This window comes from Lissotriton vulgaris, chromosome 10 (genome assembly GCF_964263255.1).
Source record: "Lissotriton vulgaris chromosome 10, aLisVul1.2, whole genome shotgun sequence".
NCBI classification, from domain to species: Eukaryota; Metazoa; Chordata; class Amphibia; order Caudata; family Salamandridae; genus Lissotriton; species Lissotriton vulgaris.
This window is the reverse complement of record NC_141698.1, coordinates 492558125-492573092: the sequence shown is the minus strand read 5'-3', so window position 1 is coordinate 492573092 and position 14968 is coordinate 492558125. Positions and strand designations below refer to the sequence as shown.

General features: G+C 45.9%; 1 protein-coding gene across 3 annotated transcripts in view; it reads right to left on the bottom strand.

Annotated features, from left to right (window-relative positions):
- Positions 1-14968, bottom strand: part of INTS15 (integrator complex subunit 15) — a 161926-nt gene that overhangs the window by 125689 nt on the left and 21269 nt on the right. For all 3 annotated transcript variants that reach the window (XM_086941346.1, XM_086941347.1, XM_086941348.1), the window contains exons 2-3: positions 7817-7870; positions 4628-4826 (exon numbers count right to left, since the gene is read on the bottom strand). In XM_086941346.1, the coding sequence (XP_086797472.1) occupies positions 4628-4826; positions 7817-7848 (231 nt within the window). In that variant the 5' untranslated portion in view covers positions 7849-7870. The remainder of the gene's footprint in view (positions 1-4627; positions 4827-7816; positions 7871-14968) is intronic.

Here is a 14968-nt window from a genome sequence, read left to right as displayed (position 1 = left end):
TGGCAACATGCACATTATGCCTGGTAAGGTAAGCAAGAACATTACGACATTTCCTGGCATTGTTGAGCCCACGGACATTCCATGACATACAGTGTAACTGTGTTAGAGGCTCCAAGACCGCCATGTAATATGGTGTACGATAATATCATGTCTCCCGCATAGCAATGCAGGCACTCTCAAAGGGCTCGAATCTATGTATATAGCAGTAAATGACATAATCCAAAACAATACTCGGTGTGCAGACCTACCCCATCCCAACAGACCCCCCCCCCCACCCACCGCAGCGCCCCGAACTTGTCTGCAGCCATCCAGTCCCCTCCCCAATCCCCCTCCCCCTCCCCTACCCCCAACAGCAAAGTCCAACATATCAACAGTCAGTATGGGGTACACCCGATGGGGTAACAACATCGAGGGCGCACAACCGCTGTACCCGCCATTGGCCACCAAAAACTGTACCGCTCTCGGTGGAGGCCAGGGCTAGGCAAGCGGATCCTGGTATACATTACCACAGAAGTGTCCAGACATCACCAAGTCCCATCAAGGAGGCAGCCACCTCGGATCAAACAGGATGAAGAGGTAGCAGGCCCGCACTAGGTGGGCGGAAATGCAGTGCAGAAAAATGTTCATGGTCAGTTGTCGTTCCCGGCAGCAGAAGGATCGTCATCCCCCAAGTCATCAGCAGCAGCACGATCACCACTCCTGGCCCTACGGAGTGATTTCAAGTAGTCCTCGGCTTTTTGGGGGTTAGTGAAAAAACGCTGTTTCCCTTGGTACGTGATCCGTAGTTTCGCCGGGTAGAGTAGGGCGTAGTCCAGTTGCGCTTCAGGTAATTTCTTCTTCACGGGGAGAAATTTACGCCGTTCCTCCTGCACCATAGGGGTAAAATCCGGATAGATAGAAAAAGTTACACCATCATATTGGAGGGTTCTTTGAGTGCGAGCAGCTCTCAGAGCCACATCCCGATCACGGTAGTTCAACAGTTTGGCAATGATTGGCCGGGGTGGTAGGCCAGGTTTAGGAACAGGCGCCAAGGACCGATGTGCACGCTCGACAATGAATTGTGGAGAAAAAGCATCTTCGCCTATGGATCCCTTGAGGATCTTTTCAACGTAGAGCTCCATCCTGCCCGTGTTGGTGGACTCCGGAATACCCGTGACGCGGATGTTATTGCGTCGGCTACGGGCTTCCAAATCCTCGTTCTTCGCTGCGATAATCCTGAGGAGGTTGTCCATGCGAGCCAGCTGTGTTGTATGAGTGGAGGCGACATCGTCTGCATCGGAAATGCGTTGCTCCGTGGCTGTAAGTCGTTCCTCATGCCGATCCACTCTGTGGGCCAGAGCATCAGGTCTAGCGGTGACACCGTCCACCTTCTCCACCACTGTCGCAAATCCCTGTCGCATTTCCTGAAATAAATGGTGCAGGTCAAGCTCTTTGGCCGGAGAGGAAAGAGCGGAGGTGGAAGCGGCACCGGAGCTAGGTTCAGCTGGAACTGCCTTCGTGGGTTTCCTGGCGCCGTCGAAGCTGATCTTCGTTTGGCGGTTCTCGGGACGAACCATCTTGGGTCTCTAGGTCGGGGCCACCAGTCGTTCGGGTCGCGCCGGCGCAGCTCCAGCCAGGTCCAGACAGCCAGGAAGGCCGCAATGCGTGGAGAAACCCTTTCCTGACCATTGCGGGCAGGAGCGTCCAACCGCGGTACAGGAGGGCAACGCAGCACCAATGGCGGCAAGCAGGAGGGGGTAGGCCAGAGGCCCAGGCTGTCCACTGCGCGGCTGTGAGAGCAGCTAGGACCGCGACAGCGCGAATGCTCTCCAGGGAGGCAGGCTCGATGCCCAGCCTGGATGTGCGGAGGTAGAAAGGGAAACACAGCGCGCTGAAAGTGGTGGTACTGGTGTCCGGCAGGCCCGATGAATGCACACAGCCTGACAGGGCCGCTGCAGCGCAAGGGCCCTCAGGCGAGGTGGGCCCGACCCCAGGCTTAGATAGGCGAAGGTAAAGTGGTGGTACTAGTATCCAGCAGGCCCGACCGGGAGCACAGTCAGGAGCAGTGGAGGGCCGCATTGCAGTGAGGCAGCAGGCGCCCAGGGGCTCCCACACGGACCAAGGGAAACACAAGCGGGTCGGCAGGCCCCGGGGCCTGAGCAAAGTAGCGGTGCGGGGCTTCGCAGCCCGCCCCAGCCGCAGCAGATGACAGGCGCAAGGCAAGAGCAGAAGGTGGGCACTGCAGGGAAGAGCGCCACTCACCACGCACGGGGCTGCAGCGGTATCCTCCGGCGGTCAGCAGTAGAAAGCCCCAGGTCCGCCAGGCAGCACTATCTACTGGAGGCCCCGCCGGCAATCCTCCCGGGGGGGGGGGGGGGGGGGGGGGGGGGGGGCGGGGGGGAGGCACACTCCGTGCCCGCACGCCGCGAGGGACCAGCAGCCAGATCACGAATCTCCCGGTTCTGCAGCGAGCCAGAGACAGGACGGGGTACATACAGTGTCCGCGGGCTCCGGGGCAGGTGGGGCCTAGAGCCGCGTGGCGAGCACCAGCCTCGCGCAGATCCCCGCAGCCGGCCGCCGCGTCCAGCAGCAGCCCGGGTCCTCACCGGTCAGACTTCACTCTGCGAGATCTCCGCTCCCGAGGGCAAGACAAAGTCGGGCTCGGAAACGAAGATAGCGGACAGCTCCGCGCGTCATTTGGCTGGGTCAGAAGCAGTGCTGGTCAACTGTGGTCAAGGATATTCGGAGGATATCTGGCCAAGGTGCGGGAGCTGCAGTGTCAGGCAGCCATTCCGCGTGTGCGCCCTCTAGCGCCCCCCTGACATAACAAACCTTGCCAACTTCAGGCCTATATCCCTGCTGCCAGCCTGTTCCAAAATATTAGAGCGCCATGTTAACACCCAGCTCAATGAGTTTGTTGAAAACGTGGGATATCTTCATCCATCCCAATCAGGCTTTCGCGCTAACTATTCCACCGAATCCGCACTCCTTGGGGTGACTGAGCGACTCCGACCCGGTATCGATAGCGGTGAGACCTTTGCGCTTATTCTTCTTGACTTAAGCGCTGCTTTTGATACCGTGTCCCATTCTATCCTATTGGAGTCTCTCTGCTCCCTTGGTGTTGTTGGACCAGCGCTTGCCTGGGTGGCCTCATTTCTCAATGAGCGCACCTTTCAGGTTCTCAAACAAAGCTGAATCTGCGATTCACTCCTCTGCTTACGGCGTCCCTCAAGGGTCTATATTGAGCCCTCTGTTGTTCAATATTTACATCAGACCACTTGCTTCTATTGTAGAGGACGCCGGTTTGTCTATATACTCATACGCAGACGACACGCAGATTGTGTTTTCTCTGTCTAGCAGCAGGGCTCAGGACACTTCTGCCCTTAAAACTGGCCTCTCTCGTGTTGCAGCTTGGATGCAAACGCATCTGCTAAAGCTCAACGGAGACAAGACCGAGGTGATCATACTAGGCAAACAAAGATCTGTGGGGCTCAAGACACTGGCCCAGTGATATGGGTCCGCTGCCTACCCCCGTGCCTGTTGCCCGTAACCTCGGTGTCCTGATCGACGATAAACTCTCGATGAGGCAGCAGGCAACTAAGGTCGCTGCAATCTGTTTTAATACTCTACGCTGGTTGCAGAAGCTCATATGGATGTTGCCTGAGTCCACTCGAAGAACTGTCGTACAGGCCCTTGTGATGTCCCGCATCGACTACGGCAATGTGCTTTATCTAGGAGCAGATAAAGCCACAATCAATAAACTCCAGGTTGTACAGAACTCAGCTGCTCGCCTGCTGCGCAATGTTCCACGGAGAACGTCCGCAATGCAAGCTCTGCATGACCTTACTGGTTAAAAATTTCGGATCGTGTTGTCTTCAAAACTTTGTGCTTCCTATTTAATATTCGTCAGGGTTCTGCTCCAATCCACCTGCACAATCTTGCCCAGCCATATCAGCCTGGCCGCTTTCTTAGGTCATCTAACAATGGCAATCTTGTGATTCCTAGAATCCGACTGGCAAAAATGGGAGGCCGTTCATTCGCATATCTGGGATCCAAGATGTGGAATGCTCTCCCGTTGGCGCTAAAAACAGAAACGAGTCTTCTTGCTTTCCGTAAAAAACTGAAGACTCTTCTGTTCTAAGTTCTTCGGTTTTGTTTTTTTCTTCCCTCTCTGCAGTTGCTTGTTTTTCTTCTCCAGTCTGTCCCTGGCGCCGGGAAACCCACTGCGGGTAGCTGTGCGCAATACAAGTTCAATAAATAAATAAATAAATAAATAAATAAGTCTCGCTGGCAGCAGCGCTTTTGCGCTGCAACGCCAGGCGAGACCTAAAAATGAACAAACATACAGCAGTTCCACTGTGGCTCTCCATTGCAAGTATTTTTGATTATGAAATGTATACAATCTGAAGTTTATGCAGACTGGAGCGGTGTTCTGTGAGCAGCACAGACCGCATCAGTTACCATAGACAGCAGTTGCTTTAGACAGACAGATGCAAGTGACATAAATATGTAGGTGATGCATGCAGATAATGGCGCTACGGGCGAAAGTAGATCATACACATCACATGGACTACGTATTGAAGTAGGTGCCATAGCATTGTCATCCACTGACCAGTACACCCATTGTGTAACATCAGTGACAACTTACTTTAGGCTTGGGATGACGTTCCTTGGGCATATGGAAAATAAATTCTTCCAGGAGCTCGATGGGTCCCTTCTCAACTATGGGGAGAGGTGCAGTTTGAAGCTGGCTGCTGAAATAGAGATCCAGATGGTACAACACTTCTTTGGCGGCACTCAAAGCATCTCTGCGGACAAGGGAATGCCGAATATCACTCATGGCTGACCTATAGGAAAGGAGAGGAAATAGTGAAAGCTCTTGTGAGGTACCAGCAAAACAAGTAACTGTCCATTGGAACACAACACATTCAAAAGGATTGAAGCTAAGCTACCTACACTTAAATCATGAGATTCTTCTGGTGCCTCCATCCCCAGAATCCAGACTGAACTTTAACCCCACCCAAGTCAAAACGTGATCCACCCCCGGATGTGCTCTTTTCTCATAACCAGACTAACATACTCATTTTGGTGTATGTAACCACAATCTTGCAGTTGTACAATTCTATTTATAGCAGGTGTTGCTAGTCCTCAATTTAGAGATGATCATGTTAGTAATTGTGTTAAAATGAAAAACAATGTTTCACATGCAACAATACTCATAACATTAAGTCATTGAGTTATCTAGCCACCAGTATCTGGTAGCTACCTGTATATTCTAGAAAAATAGCTGAATGGGTTTAGGCTCCCTCTGCAGAGACCGGACTGTAATCTATAGGTCATCATTATAAGCCAGTACGTGAGAAGTTATGCCTATTGTAGAGTATGCAGTATAACCTGCAGGTTACAGGTTCACAGTCTGATAAGCTAACACAGTAGTGTATGCACAAGTTCAAATATCTACATGCAATTTGCAGGGCATAAAATTGAACCCCTTTTTTGAGCAACTGAAAGCTTTGTTGATCTGAAGTACATAAAGTAACTACCACTAAGTGCTGTAGTAATTAACGCCTACTGTGAAGGCACCAACAAATTATTCAGTTCCTTTGATCATAACCATTGGACTTACTAAAGCAAGGAAAGGAATGCATAGTATCTTATATGTGTATCGGGAACATGCTGCTTTTTATTTTTCTATGGAACAAGGCTCTTTTTCCAGGATGACTGAGATAGCAGAACGTGTATCATCAAGAAGTCTAGTGGTATGTGATAATAAAATAGCTGTATGTTTTAAACTGAAGAAAAAGAAAAGAGCTTTTCTTTTTCATGAAGCCCTCACCCGACAACCTAGTTGGTGGCATGTTTCATCAACGGGCCCTCCTGGTGACAGAGTGTGTCCCTGGTGTGCTACTACGCTTGGTTTACAGCGGAGCAGGTATTCTTACTGAGTGTGCAGTGTGGTGATGTGATAGTATTGTTAAAAACTGTACAATGGTCCCATTACCAACAAGGTTTTCTTTAATGTTTGGGCCACTGGCAGCAATAAAAGCAAGGCAATGATTGTGCATGGTGGGGTAATTAGGAGCTCCTACAGCCAAGAATCGGTCTACATGTTTCAGCCAGGCCTTGGTTATAAATTGGCTTTCCTCCGGACCTTATAGTGTGTGTGGGGTGAAGTCTAAACCTGGTTTATGTGTTTAGAGCAAAAGGTGCATTATGCGTAAGAGGGAAGTTCCCTCTCAGGGTATTCACTAGCGATTAGCAGGATACGCCTCACGAGATTCCGGCAGGGGTTCAGGCTGTTAGAAAATTTACATCGCAGTTCTGGAACAGTGTGAAGACCTATTCATCTGCTTCTGATCTCCATCGATGGACGAGGCGTATCCTGCTAATCGCTAGTGAATACCCTGAGAGGGAACTCCCCTCTTACACATAATGCACCTTAGAGCGTGCAACACATTTTTGCTCTAAACATAAACCAGGTTTAGACTTCACACCACACACACTATAAGGTCCTGAGGAGAGCTAGTATATAACCAAGGCCTGGCTGAAACATGTAGACCGATTCTTGGATGTAGGAGCTCCTAATTACCGCTCCAGGTACATCCATTGCCCTGCTTTTATTGCTGCCAGTAGCCAAAACACTAACGAAAACCTTGTTGGTAATGGGACCAATGTACCGTTTTTAACGTCACTATCGCATCACTACAGTGCACACTCAGTAAGAATACCTTCTCCGCTGTAAACCAGGCGTAGTAGCACACCAGGGACACACTCGGTGTCACCAGGTGGGCCCGAAGATGAAGCATGACAAAGTGCACAGGATGCACTTCATAAACAACACCCCATAGTTTGCCTCAAACAATAACACAGCAACTGGGTAAGGATAATGAAGAAATATTACATTTGAACATGAACATGCACTGCAAAAGATAATGACTAGTAAAAGACAACTTGAGAGCTCTTTGACAACACGAGCATGAGCATTGTGGACTATCATATGTGGAATAGGAAGGACAGTATTGACACTCCGATCAAAATCCACCACTTGTGAACCATACATGAGACTAAGTGTAAAACTAGCACAATTAAATCATTAGAACATAACTCTCTCTATACTAGGAAACACTGCACAACAAACACACTGCAATGGATAGGTCTATGGACATTTCAAAACAAACACTTGGTGACACAGCACACGCAGAGACTGTCTTATAGTAAAAGACCCCCCAACACACAGACAAGAAACACTCGGTGACAGGATGCAAAATGCAATTTCTTTAGAGGAAACTCTCTAAAGCATCACAAACCCAACCATAGAGAAAACATTCACATTTCACAAAGGATAGGAACTATCACACAGAAAACTGCCTTGGACAGCAATAGCAATCAGGATGGAAAATACTACACAGGAAGGGGCACACTACACAGGAAATACTCTGAGCAGCAGCCAGGAAACCTTCTGACTACATAAAATGGTCTTGCAATACAGTACAATATGGAACTGCAGCAGTGGGAAATATGTTAAGGATAAGCGTTGTACAAGGAGACTCGAGGGAATTATTGGGTTTCAGTTGCATGCAATTTAAATAAAAAGGTTTAAAAAAAATAGAAAGTAAACATGGGTATAGTTGAACGATTTGGACCAGATGTTAATTCAAACTAACAACAGAATACACTGAACTAAGAGCTGTGTATGTTAAATGTTTCAGAACTGCATCAGCACATACCTTGAACTGTAACGTACTATGATTACTCTCTCCAGTTACTCTCTGTACTTCATAGAGAATATTGGGCTTGAGACAGGGGTGTCTATGAACTGCTTTAAGCCATGACTTACCGAACAGAACTGGCTTCTTGTGAAGGACGCATTTCTCAGGATAAATATCAGACCCTACATAGGAGTAGAGAGAAGATATGAATAAACAGCAGTCCACTTCTAGGACAAATCATGAATTATGGTCAAGGTCCTCAATAGGGTAGTACAGAGATGTCCCTATCAACATAGCTGGGGCATTTCGGTCACTGGTTAGGGGAGAGCTACGAGCTGGAATCTTTCACCACAGGTCTGACTATTAGACATACTGCTCACAGAGTACAATGTACTTGGACAAAAACCTATGAACAATCAGTCATCAGAAAAAGCAAAGACACGTCTTGCACGTTCACAGTTTTTAAGCCATCCTCAACTCTTAATACCCCACTGCAATATGCACCGTGGATAATCTAGTTGCATTACACACAGTTATTAGCTATAAATACTGTGTCGGACTTCCGACGGCTATACAGGCCTGATCTTCAGTACTATCTTTATCATTCATAATCATCAGATGATTAGGTACTATTTTCAGTGTCAGCCAGGGGTCTTCAGACTGTGGGACCCGTAGCTGCATTACCAGGGTGGTGCAATGCCTCAGCAAATAAATGTAAATGAATATCACCTGGAAGTGTGATCTTCTGTATGTGGTGCATTGCCAGGTCGTTTTCATTTACAAACAGGCGTGAAGTGCATAAATAAGTACAGAAACTGTGATCCAGAGTGCTATTAGGGCTAGAGTCTATGGGTTCAGGTGGTGAAAAAGAGAAAAATATTCTGCAAGTATTTTGTTCATTTTTTTCCCTTCACGTAACTGCATAGAATATACACATGCACACACAGTGGAATGAAAAATAAATGCAAGTTAAACACCCTGTTAATCTGGGCAAATCAATTAATCTTCCATGGCTAAAAATGAATGTGAGTCTAAGTGGCACATGTGAAATCTCAGTTGGATAATGTGATCCCTGTAGAGTCTGTGTTTGTGTGTGCGACCAGAAAGGCATGGAATTAAATCCTAGCGGGTGCAGTGTGGAATACTGCCTTATGTATATATAGTGCTATGAAGTCCCAGCCTGTGACACATGGTAGCATCAGTCTTCATACTACCATTGGTAAGACTGCACTTGAGGCCACTGCAGTATCAACTGCAGAGGCATCAAGCATTGTCATCGAGGAATATTAATCTGGTCACTTTAGTTTCCTCAGACATCAAGCACAGTCTACTATGGTGGAAGGATATGCAGGTTCTCTGCAAACGATTGGTAATGCGCCCAGACCCTCAGTTAATTCTGATGACTGATGCAAGTTACTTGAGCTGGGAGTGCTACCCCGGGAATTATGACCGTTCAAGCACAGTGGTCTTGGATGGAGAGTCAAGAGATCTTCAAATTGGAGGGAGTTTATGGTGATCTTCAGGGCTCTTCAGAATTTTCATCAACATCTGCACCTCAGCAATGTATTAGTGAGGTCAGACAACACAGTAAAGGTTTCATACATCATCAAGAAAGGATACATTGCTGATCATTAAATGAGGTGGCCTGTGACCTAGCTCAGTGGACAGAGACTCCTCATCTTTCCTTGTTGGCTGTGCATATGAAGGGTCTTGAGAATACAATAGAAGATCACTTCAGTCGGAGGTTTCTCTTATCTCTTAAATTAAGGGTGACTGGCTTCATATTGTAGAAAATCTGCAAGAGGTTTGGCATTCCCATAACATAACATGTATATTTGTAAAGCGCACGTTCACCCTGACGGGGCATCTTGACACTCAATAACAGATGTTTATTGTTACCCAACTCAATGGTACTCATTTTATCGACCTCAGATGGATGAAAGGCTGAGTGGACCCACCAGGATTTGAACCTGTGACCATGAGGTCGAACACAGGCCCCTGCAGTGGATGCATTAGTCCACTGAGCCACCAGGATCTGTTTGCCTCCAGGAACAGTCCTCTCCTTCCGAGACTGTGCTCTAGGGTCTCGGAAAAGGGGTGGGGGGAAGAAGATGCGATTACCATGGAATGGCCACAGAAACTTCTCTCCTCCCCCCTTTCCACTTGCTCAAAAATTGTTGTGCAAGATTTTATAGGAGTAGGCTCAAGTGATTGTGGTGGTCCCATATTGGCCCAGAATAACTTGGTTTCCTCATCTGAAGCATGATATGACAGGCGCCGGAGTTTTTTCTCTCTTGCCTCCTCCACTGAGGACTTGCAGCCGTCTCCACCTTCGTAGTTTTTCCCCTCTCAGTCGAGGTTGTTAAGAGGAGTTTAAAAGCTCAAGGTTTACCTCCTCATTACTGATGTGGTGCAGATATCTAGATCTTCTACTCTGGTTACATATTCTAGACACTGGAAATCGTTGAGTCTTGCTGTTCTGCTCTTCTGTGGGGTGTTCCATCTCCTCTTTTCTTCAATTTCTGCTGGATAGATTTAAGAATTTCTCACCCTCTACCTTAAAAACAAAATGGTTTGCTATTAAGGCATTCCCTGTCAAGTGTGATGTGACTGAGCATGCAATTACTCGAGTGACCAGGATGTTCATGAGCTTTTCTATTTTTAGATTTCTTGATTGGTCTTCTGGGATTTACCTTTGGATTTGAGGCAAGAGCCTCCTTTTGAACCCGAAACCACAGTGGACCTTAAAATCCAATTATAACGGTTTTTTCTTGAGCGATATTACTCCTGCTCGCCAGTTGGTACCATCGGCTTTAAATTTGTCACCCTCCTTTTTGGCCTATTTAGATGATGGAGTGGTGCCTCAACCAAATCCTTCCTTTCTTCCTAAATTTCTGTCTAAATATAATTTGTCTCAAGAATTAGTTCTTCCTGCTTTTTATCCTGTTACCACTTCTGAGGACAAATGCAAGCTGCATGTTAGACGTTAAGAGTGCTCTATCAATTTAACCTGACAGATCCATTGTTTACAGAAAGTCCAATCTTTGTCTGCCACTTTTGGTCTCCAGAGAAAGGATAAGAAGACATCCAAAATCATGCTGAGTTGCTGGATCAAACAGACTATTGAGCGGGACTATACCAGTTCAGATCTTACTCTGCCTCCAGGGTTACAGGGTCATTCCACAAAAGACATGGTGCCCTGTTGTGTAGAGTTTGACGGGTGTGGCTTTGGAGGAGATTTGCAGTGCAGGAACTTGGGTCAAAGAGCACAACTTTATGAGACATTATAGATTGCATGACAAACTATTCTTAGATACGGAGTGTTGCAATCGATGATACCATGATAGTTTACTAGGTAGTGTGCTGCTTGAATCAGGATGTTTTGTTGCATTTAATCACACCTGGCGTTGCATTATATATTGATCTTTCAGTAGTTTTTTTCTCCTCAAAGGCCATTTTTGTCTCGGCTTTGGTGACCTCATAGGTAAAATGCCCGATGATTACCATTACTCAAAGTCCCACTCGTCCTCCACCCGCCATTCTTTCCACCCACACTCCCTGGTATCTAGGTCTTTGTTAAGAGACTTGGAATTACGCAAAGTGCTGTGGGAATGCTACGCCTTGGTAGTGCCCAGTTCAGGGTGGGTGCGGTTAGACAGCATTTCCTGTTTTGTTTCCTGTGCGGGGTGCGAGATTGGCTAACTAAACCTCATAGGTAAGGACTGGCTCGAGGACGAGTAGGACTAAGAGTAGTTAAGATTATCAGTAAGTAATCAGGGAATTTTATAAAGTGCTGTTCACTTAAAGAGAAGGGTTGCAGATACCCCAGTATTGCTACTATAATAAACTAGTTCTCAAGTAGAAGGGGCCAGTTTGATCACCTTAGATATGATGATTAGAAGAAAATTAAACTGACCAAAGGAGAAGTGTAAAAAAAAACAGACAAGCACATCCATGAGGAATTGGGACGTATGGTGTCAAGTGCTAGAGAAAGGAAACAAAGGGTGAGTAAGATGTTTGCCCTCATTCACAGTTTAGCACAACCTTGAGTGCATATTAAATGCCTCCTGACCACCGATATTACGGGTGTGGTTATTTAGCGAGTGCACAGTTCAAGCTGGTACATATTTATTCAAGCGAATTGGTGCTAACAATGCATCACAAAATGAAAGATAACATGCCAACCTGTTTTGAGGTGAGCAAACTTGTTTTTGTGTGGCTTGCAGTCACTATTTTCACAAAACAGTTCTACCAATTGCAAAAAAATCAGAATACCAATTCAGAATGGATCAAAACTAGCACCAAAGTTACAATGAGAGTTGATGCAACGGACATAAAAAAACAATGGTCACCGTATAGCGGAGGTCTTCAAACTTTTTTAGGTTGAGACCCCTCGGCTGACTTTAGGTTAAGCCCCTCAGCTGAATCTGGATACTACATAATTGACTCCCATCCGTATATCCCAGGCCATATCAGGCAAATCATGTTAAAGAGACTATGAGTTTTTAATAAACTGCAGGTTTGTGAGTGGGCGTGGTTAAATGACAGAGGCTTATTAACCAGTCCAAATCAAATTTTTCCAAGATAAATTGTGCGCAAATTATTTTTACTAGGGTTTTACGTATGCAGTTGAGTCATAATGGGACAGTGTTATCTGGAGCAGCCCATTCACCTCCGAAGTAATTACCTTCCATAGCAAGAAAGGAAGGAAGGAAAGGCTAGAACATTTATTTTAAAAGAAGGATCTCACAGGGTGCTGACATCTCTTCCTGCTTAAAGCTAAATCTGATCACATTAGATCTATACTGGATGTTGCTATAAACCCGTCCATACTCTCAGTCCTCAACCAGAACGAGCGTCATACGACCAACTAAATGGGAAGGACTTGAAATCTTCTTTGCAGAGAAAGTAAAATCTATTGAGCCATCTCATCCATCAAACTCCAACATAGCAGATTACTGCACACTGAATCAAAATGCAACGGTCTAAGTTGTACTTTCATGCATTCTCAGAGTCTGAACTAGTCAAAACTATTACAAAAGTCAAACTTTTCAATTAATTCAGACACATTGCTGGGCATCCGGAGTAAGGAAATGGCCAAACTGCAGCTACCATAACAGCCTTCCTGGGTTAATGCCTCACTGTTGCATGGTGCTTCTGGACAGTTTGAACATTGAAAAAGTCTCACCAATCCTGAAAAGGCGTAAGGCAAACCCCAGTAACCTGAACAACTTTGGTCCAGTGATGGAGCAAGGATTCACACGTAATGCGACTTGCTTGTATTCAGTCTTCTCGACATAACGTTAATATACTAATCAACATGTTTGTCCTATTAATATTGCATTACATGACATCTAAGTGAAGCTTGCATATGTGCATTTACTAACAATAATCCGCTTGCATTAATATGGTCGCTGCTACGTGGGATTTTCTACTGCGCATGCTCTGTCACACTCACGTGACATGACGTACTCTTTGCTTTGGGGGGAATCTTTTGCTTCTGCGCACTAGAACTAAAATGGCTGCTCTGTGTTACAGCATGCATGAAGCTTGCACTGCTGCTTTTGCTAAGCTGTTCGTTCTGCTTCACCTTAACGCAATAGTTAAATATAAAATAATGGGAATAGGGAATAGAGTAGAGATAAGTAGAATACAGTGCATTTATGTATTCTGTGTTCTCAAACTGTTTCTTTTCTATTCTTACATGTAAATCAATTTGGGCCTGATGCCCGTCGCTGAACTCCATATTGAAAGAAACTGCGTCTGCGCAGAAGAAACACAAACCCTGAAGCACTGGCATTGAAACCCGGCCAAGTCATGACTTGCTAGAAGATGTTCCTGGGAAAGTCAACTTCTGACCCCTGTGAAAGAAGCTAAACTAAAATATGGACTACATTGTAATCATTATTGATACATTCACTGCCGGGTGGAAAAAATATACATGGGAAAATAAAATTTGATGGGCGGGAACGTTAATAGAATATTCAAAAGAAAAGTTTCATTTTAGTATGGTGTGATGACCTCTCCTCATTCCTTGTCCAATCAAAATTGGGGATCCTGACACTTGCAACATGGGGGGTGGTACACTGACCTGGAAAATAGTATAACTAGGGTAGGCTTAGCTAGTTAATGTGTCCGAATAGCTGACCTGTCACTGACCCAACGCACTCAATAGGTGACCAAGAGCAGAGGGCTGCGGAGCACTCTGTCAGAAGATTCGATAACCCAATCAGGGTTCAGAAGTGCTGGCGAAGCACTTTGTCGGGGAAATCGATAACCCAATCGGGGTTCTGGCTATTAGCTGCAGAGAGGGAGTAGCGCAGGCATTGCAACTTAACTGCGGGTGCCAGTATTAACCTTTGGTGGACCTGTCCTGATCCACTTTGGCTTTACCTGTCCTGATTCCGATCTGCACCTGCTAGCCTACTGGCGACTGCAACTTTCGGGGCTCTATCCTTTAAACTGACCCGTGGCCAGGGTTAGTTCTTCGCACCATTCTAGGTAAATATAAAATCCATGTGGGTTCATCATTGATTTGTTTCCTTCTTTTTACACTCTCTATCGCTACAAGTTTGAAAATAGTGTGTTCATATCATGTTCCTTCTCTTTACCCTTCCCTACTGCTAAATGCTCGTAAACAGTTTAATACATCTTTTGCATAGTTACATGTTGATTCTAATATTCAGAATTGAATGTCTCTTGGTGTTTAATCTTTGGATCATGACATTTAAAAGATTTTAGATAACAGAGTTTAAACCTTTCTCGAGTTTGTGGTTATTATACGAGTGCAAATGTTATTTTCCTATTATTCTAACACCCTTGATGCCTTAGGATTTTAGGTACCGGGGACGTGGATTGGTAAGTCAAGGTATAAAAAGGTCAAAAGTCCTAAACGAATAAAATACACTGTTAATAGAGCGAAGGTTACCTGCTTAATTTTTTACGTTTATTGATTATGGGCCCAGGTGAGTATTGGTAAAGGACTAGTCAGTTGAGCTGCGCGCTTTATCACCAGCATTAACGCTTTCCTTCTTAGGGAAGGTTTAAGAAAGCTGTGTAATCGTTTAACTATGTCTCCATAACCAGCCTCTGAGGATTTCCATTCCAGATTTAGACAAGGCTATAGCACAGAAACAGCCCTTACATAAATTGTGGCTTATTCTATCGGCCTCCTTGAATGCAGCCAATTAGTGCTTCCAGACCTCTCGGCCCTATTATATACGGTTAATCACTCCACACGGATTAATTTACTTAAGAAACAGGTGGACTTCGAAGGAAAC